The following is a 17147-nucleotide window of genomic DNA, read 5'->3' as shown; positions in this document are numbered from 1 at the left end:
AATTTTTCGAGTGTGTGTTATCTTTCAGTGTTATCAACACTTCAAGAGAACACTATGCAGCGGAATAAATAAATAACAGTAAATAGCACACAAATATTTATGAACAAGTATTAAATATTGTGCGATGCCTCATGACGAAATAATCGTTAGAAAATCAAATCAGTTTACAAAAACCAACTAGTGATTGTTTTATGAAAAACTACTTTTCTCAAAGGATTGAGAAAATAAAAGACTTCTTAAAAACTAGTAAGAACTAGAATAATAAACCAATAGAAAGTTCTAAGCCAAAAAACAAAAACCAAGGATCCACTTTTAGAACAACACTTCACTCGTGTGTTCTTCAGTGTTTCCAACACTATTCGGCAACACAGTGTAACAGTAGTATTTTCTTCAGAAATTCTTTTAATAATCGATCTTAAATGCTCCAGAATTTCTTTAGTAATTCTCTATGTATTTTTCCATCTACGTTCCTCTCTTTTCTCTCTTGATTTCGTTATATTCGGATCGTCCAAATGTGCTCTATAAATAAAGGGTCGAGAGCCCTCATTCTTGCTCATTCCAATCCCTTCCCTTCCCTTCTCTAGTAGTTTTAGGTATTTCTAACCACCTAGATGGAGTCCAAGAGTTGGCGAGGCATCCCAATAGTCATAGCAGAGTTGTGCCCAAATTATGGGGTCATTGCCATCAGCGGGCTGACGACGGACGTATGTATGGTCCGAGATTCCTTAAAATATTAGGAAGTATCTATTAGCTTAGTTAAAAATTTTAGAACATGATTAGTGATGATGTTTATTTGACTTGTAGGCTTGGAACCTAGAGTGGTGCTTTTAGGACTGTCTTAGTAAGGTACGTAAGTACTGACTGAGATTGCTAGGGGGTATGCATGCTTAAGTGTTGCATTTATGTGCCATGATTGCATGTTATTACTTTGAGATATTATGCTGCATGTGTATATCATATTGAGCATGTGTCTCTTCGAGATGAGCCAGTGTAGGGTCGCTCAACTTGTTAGGACGTTGTGACACTGAGGGTTCTGCGATCGACGTGTTGCGCCGACTCTAGTGATCCGAGGACATTTTTTATCCACGTCCAGTAGGAGTGAGTGGTTGGGTCCAGTGGTTTGAATCCGAAGCTACAACTCATATCCGAAGCGACAGTCTGAGCAGTTTGGATAAGTATATCCCAGATATGTATACCCAGACATTTTATTTTGCATGCATCATATTTGTATGTTTACCTGTACTAGCGTGCTGAGCTTTAATGCTCACGTCCAGTGTTTTATTTGTTGTCTGGACATCCCATTCGACGGGCCAGGTGCAGGTAGTTCACCCAGGGACTTGGAGTAGTCGATGACCAGGTGGGACAACCGAGTTAGTGCTAGGTTATACTTTATTGTATTAAGTGGAATTCAATTAGGTTGTGTATTGATTTCATTTAATCGGTTGTATTCTGCCGGTCCATCATTTATTTGGTTTTCCGCAGCTTATCTCTGATTATTATTAATTGCATGCTTACTTAGGATTTAATCTCTGATTAGTAGGTGACCTGGGTAAGGGTCACTACATCGAGTCTTGAAAGTCGTTTTCTGCACTTCCTCATCTTTCATCTTCAACTGATGGTAGCCTGATCTTAAATCAATTTTGGAGAACACCACTACCCCTTGAAACTGATCGAACCAATCATCTATCCTCGGTAGTGATACTTTTTTTTTATTATAACACGATTCAGCTCTCTATAGTCGATGCACAACCGCATGGACTCATCCTTCATACGCGCAAACTATAAAACCCGAGACTTTTGCCCCAAGTATATTCAATAAGGAATAAACTCTCTACATGGAAGCCAAAATCCTTCCTTCTCGGAGTGCGAGATATTGACCGAAACCATAGCACCATATCAGTTTTTTTTGGAAAACAAATCAAGGAGTATAAGCTGCAAATTTCCTTCCATTATGCGTGAGATCAAAGCTGATTTTTTAGCTCCTATTTAAGATCAAGAAATCACCCATTCAGTCACCGATTCTTTACGAATATTTGCTGGTTTTCGATCACGTAAATCTATTCCCTCACCTATCAAGTTTCGAAGCATCAGAAGCAATTCATTTTCAATTCAAGTTTCCGAGGAGATGGCTTGGAGAATTGGAAAGATTAATATTCATTATTTTCCACTAATCTGCCACAACTTTTGGAGTAAGGTTAGAGATATGATCAAAATCATTTTCTTTTTTTCACTTCCTCTATTCATTCACGAGAAGTGTGGTTGACCAATAGGCTTATTAGTTTGCCATATTGTTTTTCTTGAATTCGAAGGTTAGGAAAAGATTTAAGGGAGGCTAAAGCTTAAGAAAAACCATCCAAGAAGGCTGCCTAATTTTCGAATAATCAGTAGATTGATTTTCGAAAATTTCTTTCGGGAAATTTCAGATCAATCTTTGCTCCTCGAGTTACTAAGTTTCGTTTGCACAAATTTCAGATTAGTTATTTTTTTGTTTTCCAAATTTTTATTTACATTTATTTACATATTTTTTTATTTTATAATTTAATTACAAATATTTATAAAACAAAAATAAATTAAAAAACAAAATTATGATTGTACGAGCACACAACACGTGCTTCGAGATGCTAGTATATAGTAATTGCACGCATTGCGTGCTAAATAGTTTTTTTTTAAATTATTGTATTATATATTAAATAAAAAAATTAGGGAGAAAAGAAAAAAAATTTGTTAAATTAAAAGGAAAAAAGAAAAAAAGAAATCATAATTGAGGGGGAAAAAATTGAGATAGTGGAGGAAAAAGTTTTTTTTTCAATTTATTGGTCATACCAAGTGACCAATGACTTATACATAATCTATACTATCTCTTACTATCTCTTACTATATTATTAAGTCTAAGCACCCTATACCAACTGATTTTGGTGTCATGGTGAATTTTTACCAATTTATTCCTTTTATACCCCTCTTCACTCTCTCTCTCTCTCTCAACTTCCTTCCCACTTCTCACTCATTCCAACAACCTCCATCCTCCGAATTTCCTATCCACTATTTATAATATATTTTTTTGAATTTATTTTTATTTCTGTTTTGTATTATTTCTGAATTAAAGATATAAATACTTTTAAATATCTAATTTTCGTTATTTTCATGTTTTACACACGCATCGCGTGTGCCACGACGACTAGTTAATTAATTAAGGGAGAGAGGTGAATAGTAACTAACTTTTGGTGAGGTTTTTTTTTAATATATCAATAATATCCTTAATTAGTTTCTTTTTGTTTTCCAAATTTTTATTTATATTTTTTTTTTTTACATCTATACTATTAATTAATGGAGAGAGGTGAATAGTAACTAATTTTTGGTGAGGGTTTTTTTTAATATATCAATAATATCCTTAATTAGTTTCTTTTTGTTTTCCAAATTTTTATTTATCTTTTTTTTACATATCTTTTTATTTTATAATTTAATTACAAATATTTATAAAACAAAAATAAATTAAAAAATAAAATTATGATTGTAAGAGCACGCAACGTATGCTCCGAGATGCTAGTATAGTAATTGCACGCATTGCGTGCTAAATAGTTTTTTTTAAATGACTGTATTATATATTAAATAAAAAAATTAAGAAAAAAAGAAAAAAATAGTTAAATTAAAAAGAAAAAAATAAAAAAATAAATCATAATTGAGGGGAAAACAATTGAGATAGTGGAGGAAATAGTTTTTTTTTTTTTTTTTCAATTTATTGGTCATACCAAGAGACCAATGACTCATACATAATCTATACTATTAATTAAAGCCTTAAGGGAGAGAGGTGAATAGTAACTAACTTTTGGTGAGGTTTTTTTTTAATATGTCAATAATACCCTTAATTAGTTTTTTTTTTTGTTTTCCAAATTTTTATTTACCATTTTTTACATATTTTTTTATTTTATAATTTAATTAAAAATATTTATAAAACAAAAATAAATTAAAAAACAAAATTATGATTGTACGAGCACGCAACGCGTGCTCCGAGATGCTAGTATATAGTAATTGCACGCATTGTGTGTTAAATATTTTTTTAAAAAATGATTGTATTATATATTAAATAACAAATTAGGGAGAAAGAAAAAAATATTTAAATTAAAAAAAAAGAAAAAAGAAATCATAATTGAGGGGGAAAATATTGAGATAGTGGAGGAAACTTTTTTTTTTTTTCAATTTATTGGTCATATCAAGAGACCAATAACTCATACATAATATATACTAGCGACTTGTTGCGTGCTTAAATAATTTTTTTATAATAAAATTATATTTCAATTAAATTTTTTAATTAAAATGATTGTATTAATATTAAATAAAATAAGATAAAATAAAAAAATAGTTAAATTAAAAAAATTAAATCATAATGATGGAAAAAATTGAAATAGTGGAGGGAATAGTTTTTTTTTAAAATTTTTAAATTGTTAATTTATTGGTCCATACCAAGAGACCATAAAGCCTTTTTATTTAATATATAGGTATAAATTAATAGATATATTAATAGATACCAAGAGACCAATGACTCATACATAATATATAATATAGTAATAGATAATAAATATGGAGAGTGTTATTCTCACTCCAAAAATTATTTTTTCCACTCCACTTTTTAAATTTCTTATCTTAACTTACAAATTTACCCTTAATTAATTACTCCTATTTTACTTAGACTAAAATACCTCCATTAACTTTCCTATTATATTCCTATGATTTCCAATCATAAAATTTAACATGTTATCTTAATTCTTTATTTTTTAAATACGTTTTCTGCCTTTTATTTTTTTTAAATTTTTTAGCATAATCTCTCTTTATTTTGTATTCTTTTATAATGAGAAAAAAAAATTCAAATAATCCAATGGAAGTTTCTCTCAAATATCATTTTCTTTATTTTCCAGCCAAGAAAATGGAGCAACAAAATCGTCCGATGAGGCAAATAATCAATTTTAAAATGGTAAACACATTTTAGTTATTTGTGTTTAATAATTTTTTTAAATATGTGTGTAATTTTTTTTTTCATTTCCTAATGTTATGTGTACAGGCAAATTAATGTTAAAAGGTATTTGAAGTATTATGTACTGATGTTTAATTTTGTGAATCAATGACAGGTAATGATTGTAATAAATTATGCAGTTCAAGAGATTAGCATTATTGAGATTGAGCTTTTATTTTTAAATTTGATTTGTGTAAGATGTTTTATTGAAGCAATTTTTTGTAATCTGAATTTATTTTAATATTTTGATTTGATTGTGATATATATGAGTAAGATGTTTTATTGAAGAAAATTATAGAAATTTTACAATAGATTTTTTAAAGATATTTTTACATAAATATAAAATAAAATGCAATAAACGAGAAACTTCAATTGGATTATCTGATTTTTTTCCATTATAAATGAATACAAAATAAAGAGAGATTATGCTAAAATAAAAAATAAAAAAAATAAAAGGCAGAAAACGTATAAAAAAAATAAAGAAAGAAAGAAAGATAACATGTTAAAATTGGAAATTTTATGATTGGAAATCATCGGAATATAATAGGAAAGTTAATGGAGTCAATGATTATAAGAGAGTATTTTAGTCTAAGTAAAATATGAGTAATTAATTAAAGATAAATTTGTAAGTAAAGATAAGAAATTTAAAAAGTGGTGTGGAAGAAACAATTTTTGGAGTAAAAATAACACTTCCTAATAAATATATAGAAATAGATTTTACAAGCGCACCTCGTTAATGTGCGTATATTTTGTAAAAGAATAAAATAATAAAAGCCCTAACCCCCAAAATGTATTGGCGATGCGACATTTGTATACCAACGTGGAATATTTCATTCATTGGATTGCTATATACATGAATTAGTTATTCAGTTGGTGGATTCGGCCGAGTTATTCTCCCGTGTTTTGGAGATTGTTGGATGATGGCCTGAAGAGTGCGGTGATTGCTTCGATTTTTTTTGGTTTTGTTGGAGCTTTGTACTTGACAAGTGTGGAGGATCGAGGTTTTATGGTGGTGTGATCGAGAGGTGAGCTGTTTCCGGAGGTCGGAAAATGAGCAGCCAGATACCAACTGTGAGCGTTAGGGATCTCGTCGATGAAGCTAAGAAGCGAATTGTCATTTTGGTCGTGTGCGTTGTTGGACTCTCCTATCTCATGTCGTGTAGGTGATTTTTTTCCTTTTGGGTTTTTTGAGACAGATGGATAGTCGATAATTGATTCATCATATGAGATGAGATGATTCTCATTGAGCATTTTCTGTTTCTGCCTCGGATTTCTTGTTGAAGTGAAAAGATGGTGCATCTTCTTAAAACTTAAACCCTTATTCATGTTATTCATATTCGAGGAGCTAAATATTCAGTTTTTTAGTTTCTCATTTTTAAGTAAATTCTCTTTTTGTGCTCTTTTCCACTTTTACTCAAGAAGCCTTGGCATGGTTAGGGCCACTGTTCGATCAATGTCATCTATGATCCTCTGCGACAAGTTTAGCTTTTGACCAAAATTTGTACCTGATAGTTGGAACTTAAATATTTTGAACTCTGTGGCGGAATCTGGAAAAACAAACATCACATATCAATAGCTATTTCCATAAGGACAATTATTGCGTGCAAACAATCCTGTTCCTATTATTCGCGATAAAAAAACAAACTTGATTTTGGCTTTGATGTCGATTATAGATCATTTTTTTGCCATTCTGTCATTTTACCAAAAGTATAGTTTTTTTAACTTAGTAACTCAAAATTTGTAACTATACACTACCTAAATGCTATGTTTTGGTCTCTCTTCAAGTAGTAGTTATTGTTGCACTCTATCAAATTCTTACTTCGTTTTTGTGCTTATTTCACCAACATTTTCTGATAGCTTTTCTTGATCAAACATCTAATTTATTTACCATGTTTGAATCCCACTTCTAATCCCTTCTCGGGCAGGACTTAGGGCACTGAACTCAAACTATCATACTTATCAATGCTTGTTGCCATGTTTTAATACTTCATACCTATGATCTCTGCTTGTATCGTGGGAGCTGAGCTGCTGAGGTTCCGATGATGTTCTCAATTAATTGTTTACATAATCGAATTCTATTTTACATGTTTCTGCCATGAATCATATGCATTTCCCTTGTAAATACCTAGAAAAATCAGTCATGTAATCACCGAGTGTGGGCCGATTCTATTTTGTTTCTGGCATACCAATGTTTTACATGGTATAAGAATTTTCTTTAACTTGGGCCAAGAAAATCAACACTAAAGCACATTATCTAATTTACGTGCTCTGTAATCATATCATGTATTAACTTTGTTTTGTTGGACAACCTTTCTATATCTCTGTGTCCATTTTCATTAAGCTGATGTCTTTCTATTTGCAGTGACAAGTTCATCAGTTTTAGTCAACTTGCCTGCTGCCATGTTCTTAATAATCATTTTTCGCTATTTGTCTCTGGATTTTGATATGCGGAGGAAAACTGCTACTTACAAAAGCAAACCAACATCTGAAAACAGCTCTACCAAGAGAAAACTTGTTGAGAGCCCAAGAGTTGTTGGTGAAAGGTCTGACTGGAAGAATAAGGTGAACTCCCCTGTAGTGGAGGAAGCACTTGATCATTTTACTCGTCATATTATCTCAGAGTGGGTGACAGATTTATGGTATTCTCGCATAACTACTGATAGACAAGGTCCAGAAGAGCTTGTGCTGATAATGAATGGTGTACTAGCCGAAATTTCCAGTCGCATGAGAAATGTCAATCTCTTGGATCTTTTAACAAGGTTCTTATCCTTGTATATTTATTTGATTGATTTTTATATTTTGCCATAGCTTCTGAATTTATGTGAAAGGAAGATGCTTGGTTTGGCACAGGGATACTATCAATCTTCTATGCAGTCAGCTGGAGCTTTTTCGTGCAACTAAGACAAAGATTGAGGCGCAGCAATCAAGATTTTTGACAATTGAAGAGAGAGACGTCGAACTGAAGACTATTCTCGCGGCAGATAACAAACTGCATCCTGCTTTGTTTTCTGCTGAAGCTGAGCATAAGGTTGTCTCTCCTTTGGGGATTATTCTATGCTACACCTGGTTCTCCCCCCATGATGTGGTCAAATTACAACCATTGGATCATCAACACACGTCAATTTTCATACAAATATAAGGGTCTCACGTGATCTAATAATATTGAAATAGGGGGAAAAACACTCCCGGTATAGCATAGACTAACCCCTCTTTGGCTTTGTCTCACAATCCACCCTGCTGAGGCACTCTGTTGGCTATACTTTTTAAAAAAAATCCAAAACAGCGTCTTCTGTCCTCTACTGGTAACATCTTATATTTTTTATTCTGGCAGGTTCTTCAACATGTCATGAATGGTGTCATTTTGTTTACGTTCAAACCAGAGGATCTGCAGTGTTCCTTGTTTCGCTATATGACCAGGGAACTCCTTGCTTGTGTTGTAATACGACCAGTCATAAATCTTGCTAACCCAAGGTGAGTATACGTTTATCATAATTTGCAAATTGTGCCCCATTTGTTTTTTTAACTCTGCCAAATTTGGTGTCAGGTTTATTAATGAGAGGATTGAATCTCTAATTATTTCTGTAAACAAGAAGACTAATATGGTAGGTAATGCAACTCATATGACATCACAATCGAGAGTTAATGGATCCACACAGGTATCATCTGAAGATATTTCAGAGTCCACAGATCCTTCTGTTAATGGTGTTGAACTGGTAAAGTTGAAAGATCAGAATAACAAAGGTGATGGGGATCTTGACTTGGAAAATACGAGTGAGACACTTCTCTCTAAGGATCCATTGCTTTCCATGGATACACGGTCCACCCGTTCTTGGAATTCTTTACCAGATATTCATAACTGCGATGGTAAAGATAATCAACTGGTCAGATCTGGGGACGTGTTGGGTGGTTCTCCTCATGTGTTTTCACACAAAAAGATTGACTCCTTGGCTCCAGAACATTTAGATAATATATGGGAAAAGGGAAGGAACTACAAAACGAAGGAAGATGTGGATCCACTGGCTGATCCTGTGCAGGGGAACTCGTTGGGGGTGTTATCTAACACAGTGGAGCTGCCAAAGCAGAAGAAAAATGAATTGGAAACAATGGGTGGTTTTTTGGATAAAGGTGTTCTTAGTTCTGGATGTTACAAACACCCTGGGGATAATGATACTTTGGCAAAAGAGAATCAAGCTTCAATTTCCTTACATGAAGGGGAATATGAAGATAGAAGTCTGCCTTCGGAAGAGGTTGAATCCTGGAGCAGCAGTTACTCTGAGGGTGAAGACACCAGCAATGTCACAGGTCTCGATTCACCTGCCATTAAAGTCTGGGATGGAAAAAATAAAAGAAATTTCAGTCGCATTCATCATCCACTTGAAACTCTTGACGGTCACAGGAGTATAAAGGGAAGAAAAGGTCACCTCATCGCTAAAAGATTGCACAGAACGAAATCTGCAAAGAAGAGATCTAGGCGAAGTGGTTACAACGGACATTTGTGGCAAGAGGGAGAAAGAACAAGTTTCTTATTGGGAGATGGGCAGGATGTACTGAACTCAACTGATGTAGTTGACAAACCTGGAGATTCAAGTGATGATGGTGAGACAGAGCTGTTAGGTAGAGCTTTTAGTGAAGCAACAGCTTCACCATCTTTGTCCACTGCTTATTTACCTGGAAATCATAAGTTGGCCGTGAATTCAGCAACAAATTCAGTTATTGCTGATTCTTTTTTCAAGCTAAGATGCGAGGTACCCCTTTTGGACCATAAATGAACCATAACCTCTACTTGCCTGCAGGTTTTGAGTTTGAGGATGTGGTTGAAGTGAGCGGTAAATTTTTTTTTTTTGCAGGTATTAGGTGCCAATATTGTCAAGAGTGGATCCAAAACATTCACCGTGTATTCCATATCAGTGACGGATGTAAATAATAACAGTTGGACTATCAAAAGAAGGTACTTAGATGAGATATGGCTCCGATAACCGCCGTATGAAAAATCTTTGTTTGAATTGGTGAATAATACCATTTCGGGATTGATCATTCTCATTTAAATGGTGAAGTTTGACGGAGAGGGAAAGTCAGTGTTTTGACTTTCTATATCTCCTTCAGAATTATTATTGGAGAATTATTATATAGAATATTATTTACCACAGATATTTTAAAAGAAAATCTATTGAGGGAGAAAAGGAAAAATAGGAGCAACGTTGAATCCTAACATAGGGTGTAGTCTATATACATGAAGAATTGTGTAAAGCAGTAATGCTAGCCCATGACATAATTCATTTTGATCATCTTGACAGATTCCAACATTTTGAGGAGTTGCATAGGCGCCTTAAAGAGTTTCCAGAGTATTATCTCCATTTGCCTCCAAAGCATTTCCTGTCGACAGGTCTAGATGTATTCGTAATTCAAGAACGTTGTACATTACTTGACCAGTATTTGAAGGTCATACTTCTGCTACACTCAATATATTTCCCATTCTCTTCGTTCTTGAGATTGCCACTTTAAAATTTATATTTTCTGTCTCCTTCAGATGTCTAGTTTGATCCGGTTCATGCCATTGATGTTATATTTCTATACTGGGAATTTCTTTTTTTATCCCTGAACTGCAAATGTCTAACATCCACGATTGCACAAGAATTGTACTAGGATATTATGTGCATACATGCAAAAGGAAAATGGTTTAGTGTCTGGGGGATAATATTTCTTTGACTTTCCACTGTTGTGCAGAAGCTTCTCCAGCTTCCAACGATTTCCTGCTCCATTGAAGTTTGGGATTTCCTTAGTGTCGATTCTCAGGTTTGATGTCACCTGCATTTTTAGTTTCATGTTACCCTTTTTTTTTTAAATCTTTTTGTTAGCATCTGATTATTATGTCCAAATGCTGTAGATGTACATTTTTTCAGATTCACTATCCATTATTGAGACTTTTCCAGGTAAACCAAGTTTCCAAACAGCAGATAATTTTTTACATGTTTCCAGTTTCATCTTTCTATAGTTTGAAACTGTTTCTGTGTTTCAGTTGACTTGAATGGCACATTGTATGAAAAGAACAAGGGGCCTAAAAAGAACGCTCAGCCTGTCAATGATCCTATATCCTCCACGAAAGAAAATTTTAGAAATGAGAACCATCATTCAGAATCACGTATCAAGGGCGATCATGGTTGGGAGGATTCAAAACTGAAAGCAAGAGACCAATCTCTTTCAGCAAAAAAGCCTGAAAAAGAAGTGGGAAAGGCTTCTCAAGAGTCAAATAGTGACTTCAAAAGCTCAGAGCCTAAGAACATTCTTTCAGTAAGAAACATGGAGAGAGCAGCGAATGGAGATAGGCGAGCTCCACTCTCTGCTGACGCCATTTATGTTTCCTCGGATGCAACCCTTCCTAGTGAGGTCATTTACATATTTTCTATGTTTTTGCTTTGTGTTGATGCCATTAAACATTATCCTCTAATTAGTCTTGGTTTATGCAAAATGGGTATGGCTATCAAATATTCTAATTTCTAGAACTAGTTCTATGTCTCCTGTTGATGTTGCTATGTTATGCCCTGTTTTTTCTTGTTGATCTTGTAGTGATCAGTTCTCTTTCTTCAATCAGTGGGTGCCGCCAAACCTAAGTGTTCCTTTACTGGATTTAGTTGAGGCCATTTTGCAGCTCAAGGATGGTGGATGGATTAGGTATAATTGTGAAAATTTTGTACATGTGGATATGGGGTTCGTTCGTACACCTGAACTCAAACCCACTCTTTCCTTCTTGATTTGCACAATTTTTGAGCGGTTTGCAGGAGAAAGGTTTTTTGGGTGGTCAAGCAGGTTTTACAATTGGGAATGGGTGATGCATTTGATGATTGGTTGATTGGGAAAATCCAGCTTCTGCGATATGGTTCGGTTGTTGCTTCTGGGATCCGGCGGTTGGAGACGGTATCTGTTCGACATCTTGATTCATCTTTGTACAGTTTTTTTCTTTCCTTAATCGTCATTGCCTACTTGACCATGAACTATTACATTGTCTATGCTGTTCTACCAATACATAATGATTTTGATGATACAATTTTATTACCTGTATGATATTCATAGTTATTGTGGCCTGATGGGATATTCATAACAAAGCATCCAAGGCGACAGCGACCACAACTTGCAAGACCAGGACAAAATTATCCTAGTGACCAACCTTCCACTCCCTGCTCACCTCAACTAGATGATGTCCAAAATATGGAGGAGATACAACAGAAGGAAGCTGAGCGGCGAGCCAAACTTGTGTATGAAGTAATGATTGGTAATAATTTATGACCAATCTGTACCTAATTTCAATGGCGGCCATGTTATAATGTTGTTGAATTTGGAAATCTGCTGCAGACAAGGCACCAGCTGCTGTTGTAGGCCTTGTTGGACGCAAGGAATATGAACAGTGCGCAAAGGATCTCTACTATTTCATTCAGGTTATTCTGATTTCTGATCTATTTTTTTTTATCTTATGGAACACACATCATGAATCATGATTGATTCATCATAATTTAAAATTTGTGAATGTGTTCTACAACATTACTTGTCGATTGCATCATACCCTTGTAATTGACGTGTTTTTCTGGTTGGTAGGTTTAACTTATTTGTTTGGTAGCTGCACCTCTGTATCAAGTCATTTTTAACCTACCATAGGTTCTTTTAGGCCATATTTGACTGATCTGAATCTTGCTTTTCGTCTCCTTTTATAAGTGGCATTGTTTAAGCACATTTTGGTGGTCGACTATTTAAAGATAGATTGTTCTACACATTATGACTTGAAAGCAATTTACCTCTTATCTTTTGCATCTTTTTTCTGTTTTTACTCCCTTCTTACTAGAATTTCTTGCCACAAATTTTACACGTGAAGGTGCATACTTTTGAGGATATCATTGTTGACACAAGTGAATATCTATACTTCTTTCTGCGTCAGTTGACATCCATCATTAATCGTATATAAGCATGGCTTTGTTATCTGCATCATTACTAATAAATTACTGTTGATCTTTATGTACAGTCGTCTGTTTTCATGAAGCAGCTGGCTTTTGAACTTATTCAGTTGCTACTCGTGTCTGCATTTCCCGAGCTTGACCCTGTTTTCCGGCAATTGTATGATGAAAAAGAGAGTTTTGGTGAACTAAAAAAGAACTAGCACGTATGCATAGAGCACTTTACTCAGTACATAACACGAAAGAACAAGATAGCTGTGTGGGTTACTGTAAGAATTGTGCGAGGAGATTAATCATTTCTCCTAGTACAGTTCATTTTTCCGGTGGTGTGATTTTGGTTCTTGAATTCATTTGTTTGTATAGAATAGGGGATGGAAATCATTTTTTTGGCAAAATTGGAATTCAATTTTAGCATAAAGGAGAATGTGCAATAACACCTTAGTCGAATAGAAAACAGATGTATGAGTAGGTTAATTGACACGGAATCGAAGATGTATGACACCATGAATTCGTCTGTTCACGATGAGGATTTATTTTATCTTGAAGATCTGATGATGTTTATTTTATCTTCAAGTGTTGGGGATGATATCTCCTAAAAAGTTGTTATGAACATTGTATTAAAAGCTTGATTAATATTTTGAATGGCAAATAAGGTAGTGTTAAACATAATCTCAAGGAATTCACCTCAACAATACCCATGAGTGAAGACATGAACAATTGTTATGGATATTCTTAGTTTAGGATCTCCCATCCCGGAACCATGTGTTAAGATATGAACCGATAGATCCATAGTTTGGCAACAAATATGACTATTTCTAAAAGTTGTGCTAGATACCATTCAGGATATGCATCATAAAGTATTTGCACCCCTATCGTTAACGCAGTGCACCTCGCACGCATTTATTCATGTATGAATAACTTTTTAATGTTAAATATGATTAAATATTTAAAATTTCAGATAAAGATAAAAGAAGATTAGTAATTTCAAAATGCACAGACCGAGTCATACCAAACTCGGTTAGTAAAAAGTAAATAAAAACACATATTTCCTAGGGGTCGACAGCTATCAAATGGATGTGGTAGCAACTGCCCTTGGCATACCCAAGCAAGCAGTGAAGTTCCCAGACTGGTATGACCAGAGATGAAGCCATAGCAGTTGGCAAAGAGAATCAGTATCCATCGGCACTCTCGGAGAAAATGGCTAAATAATCTCACAACACTTGAACCTCCGACTGAATGAATAACTAGTTACACTAGAACAGCTGAACATAACAATTTCAAGGGTGCTGGAAAAAATTGTAAACTCAAACCTTCACAAAACCCAAAGAAGACATTCCCATAATAAAGAATGAACAAGTACTAAGGCTAACAAGAAGAGTCTTTTCATCACTCTTTCATAAACAAATTCAAAATCACAAAAAATATGCTAGGATAGGCCACGATCCAAAATGAGAAACCCAAGATAAATTGATCTTCCCAGGTGAAAAAATAACAACCAACATAAAGTACAATCTAGTGTACCCTTGACAAAAGCCCTCATGCGGAGGCGGCGGCCACCTTCTTTCTTGGTGCTGCTTCAGTACCTAAACAAACCATTACATTACCATCATGCACATTGCCTTGAACCAAATATAACCAAAAAAAAACTGCAAAACTAAACAGGAGCTAATGCAGAATAAAGGCAAAATCATTCCCACCTTCTCTAAAGTTGGTCTTGAATCTTCTCGGCACATTTCTTAGGTACCTCATTCGCCCGGTCCCAGTCGTCTTTCTACGAATGGCCTTCATGCTCCAGTTATCTAATGCAACACCTCACAAAATTCAGATATCCTTGATCATAGAAAACAAGCACATAGGATCCGTGTGGACCTCGAATTACAGTTAGTATGCAACTCTTAACACATGACACAAGTTTGCACCAACATAAGGAGGCAAGACACCATTTTTACAACTACACATGATCAGTCATTCCTTGTTTTGTTCAATTGATTAAAAATAATTAAAATTTCCGAGCTAGAAACAAAAGTTATCATCCAATTCTCTCCTCCTTTTGCACTTTCTCCTCCCAAAGTCACAAAATTCTCAAGATCACATTCTTACAGCGAACATCGTTTACAAAAAAAAAAAAAAAAAAGCTCACATGTTCTCTTGCGTGCAGCAGGGTAAGCACATGCGGAGCAGCGACTCTTCTGGAGGTGAAAGCTGCGGCGGCCGCATCTGACGCACAGCGTGTGGGTCTTGTTTCTCCTCTTCCCGAAGCTCCCTGTTCCCTTACCCTAAAGAATACAAAACAAGAGCTTGTCACGTGAAAACTTCATAGACGAAGCCATTACGGAGAGAGCATCAAAGATCAAACAGGGTTTCACCATGGCTGTGGCCTGTCAAGTTGCAGAAAGGAGAGCGGCGGCGCTACGCGTTCTTCAAAAACGATAAATACATCGATTAGGGTTTGGGCTTTAAATGGGCCGCCAACAGGGTTCATGTCTTGTATTGTTTACAAATAAGTGGCCCAATGGACTTGGTGATTACTCCAATCTATAAGGGGTGTTTCGTGATTTGGTTCCTACTTAGGGAGGGAGTGTGTATCAAAATGTGTGTGTTTTATCAAAGTGATTAAATTATAGATTATAAAATATTGAGATGGGAAAAAAAAATTAGAAGCGTATAATATTTGAAAATAAGTGAAAGCTAAAATTTTTAAGGTAGAATATTCATAAATAAGTTATTTTCATACCGACCTTTTCATAATATATAACAAAAATATTCTTATATGATTAAGGTAAAAGATAGTTTTTGATTAAAAAAATATCAATGGCAAGAGTATCACTGTATCAAGAATAATGTCTATTCATTTACCAAATTCCGTAATCATTTTGAGAGTTTAATTAAATTGAGCATCAACAGAAGCAGGAGCAGAATTTCAAGTTAAGAAATAATCAAGATGATTTTTCAAGTGAAAAGAGAAGAAACACTCTCTTAGGTAGTATTTGGGAGAGCTTCTAAGAAGTTCTTTTCAGTTTTTCATTTACAAAATTTCGCAAAATTATGAAATTTTCGTGAAAAAAAAAAACTGACAAGTGCTTCATATAAGCTCTCCTTTAAACACTAGCTTAATTTTTCTATTTTTGCAAGTGCTTGCAAAAATCTCCTGCAGTCCATCATATGATATTCGTTATGTTATATGTGGCTTGTAACATATATAGTGTTAATGTTGCATTTATCTTAAGCAAACTAGGGGAGTTCTTCTTTAAAGCATTTAGAAATGTAAGGCTTTGGGTACAGAGCTTGAAATACATTATTCACGAGCATTTTTTTAATTTTAATTTTAATTTTAATTTTAATTTTTTTTTATTTTTATTTTTAACTTTATTCGTCAAAGTTTTGATTGTATCATAGTGACCAATTCTCAAAATAAAATACAAACATGTCGGTGATCTGGACTCATCAATATTTTCATGTAATCTTCCATAAGAACTAATAATAAGATATACACAACCATTCACGTGACTCAGAGATCAATATCTTGAAGATACGTAATAAAGAATTTATATTGACTAATGATGATGGTATATTGGATAGATGAAAATCATATTAAGATCGGGAAATTTGTAATCTTGGTTTCATGTGCTTGGTTCTTTCCGATTTTGATGATTAACAAATTTCATAATTGTCCTTTATTTTTTAAATTTTGGCAATTTTCATCGTCACGTCGATGGAAAAAACTAATATACATGAATTTATGATAATCGATCGTCCTTTAGATTTGTATGATAACTTTAGCAATTTTACATGTAATTGAGATGTTACATTTATTTCTATTTTTAGACATTTTTTGATATAACGAATTTTATTTTTGGTATTTATATGGTATCAGTATGGATTTTTTTCATACCAAAATTTCAGAATTTCGATATCGGTATTCATACCGATATTTTTTGTACGATATACCAAAAATTCACCTCTAAATTGAATTTATTTGTACCCCAAGGCAAAATAAATTAATAATATAATATAATATGCTCATCATTTTGCCAGATAAGTGCTATTTACTTCAATATCAAGTAAATTTTATAAAAAAATATTGCAATTTACGTCCAGAAACATGCAAGAGTATAGATTGACTTTATCTATATTATGGTGAAAAATAATGTTTTTGATATAAAAGTACATCAAACTCCTATGAGATAGTCTTACGGGTCAAT

The 17147-nt window shown here is 33.9% G+C and overlaps 2 protein-coding genes across 5 annotated transcripts; one reads left to right on the top strand and one right to left on the bottom strand.

Moving 5' to 3' along the window:
* The first annotated feature begins 5757 nt into the window (after positions 1 to 5757).
* Positions 5758 to 13482, top strand: LOC140882084 (uncharacterized). 4 transcript variants are annotated; one of them, XM_073287832.1, is made up of 15 exons: positions 5758 to 6168; positions 7368 to 7764; positions 7856 to 8033; positions 8337 to 8476; positions 8550 to 9750; positions 9853 to 9953; positions 10300 to 10444; positions 10730 to 10798; positions 10890 to 10935; positions 11022 to 11389; positions 11595 to 11674; positions 11782 to 11917; positions 12074 to 12272; positions 12353 to 12435; positions 13014 to 13482. In XM_073287832.1, exons 1-15 carry the CDS (start codon positions 6099 to 6101, stop codon positions 13146 to 13148), a joined length of 3348 nt encoding a protein of 1115 aa, XP_073143933.1. In that variant the 5' UTR covers positions 5758 to 6098; the 3' UTR covers positions 13149 to 13482. The 4 variants fall into 4 exon arrangements, with proteins under 4 accessions (XP_073143933.1, XP_073143934.1, XP_073143932.1 ...); XM_073287833.1 differs by having other exon boundaries at positions 5758 to 6164; positions 7501 to 7764; positions 13014 to 13481; XM_073287831.1 differs by having other exon boundaries at positions 5758 to 6164; positions 13014 to 13481.
* Positions 13483 to 14256: 774 nt separating this feature from the next.
* On the bottom strand, positions 14257 to 15399 carry LOC140883322 (large ribosomal subunit protein eL37x). Its single transcript, XM_073289745.1, has 4 exons — positions 15312 to 15399; positions 15086 to 15221; positions 14643 to 14744; positions 14257 to 14528 (listed from the first exon to the last, which is right to left on the bottom strand). The coding sequence occupies exons 1-4, from the start codon at positions 15312 to 15314 to the stop codon at positions 14482 to 14484; spliced, it is 288 nt and encodes a 95-aa protein (XP_073145846.1). The 5' UTR covers positions 15315 to 15399; the 3' UTR covers positions 14257 to 14481.
* Between the last annotated feature and the right edge of the window lie 1748 nt (positions 15400 to 17147).

This window comes from Henckelia pumila, chromosome 2 (genome assembly GCF_033568475.1).
Source record: "Henckelia pumila isolate YLH828 chromosome 2, ASM3356847v2, whole genome shotgun sequence".
Lineage (NCBI taxonomy): Eukaryota > Viridiplantae > Streptophyta > Magnoliopsida > Lamiales > Gesneriaceae > Henckelia > Henckelia pumila.
Note: the sequence above shows the minus strand (reverse complement) of the source record. Positions and strands in the feature narration are given on the sequence as shown.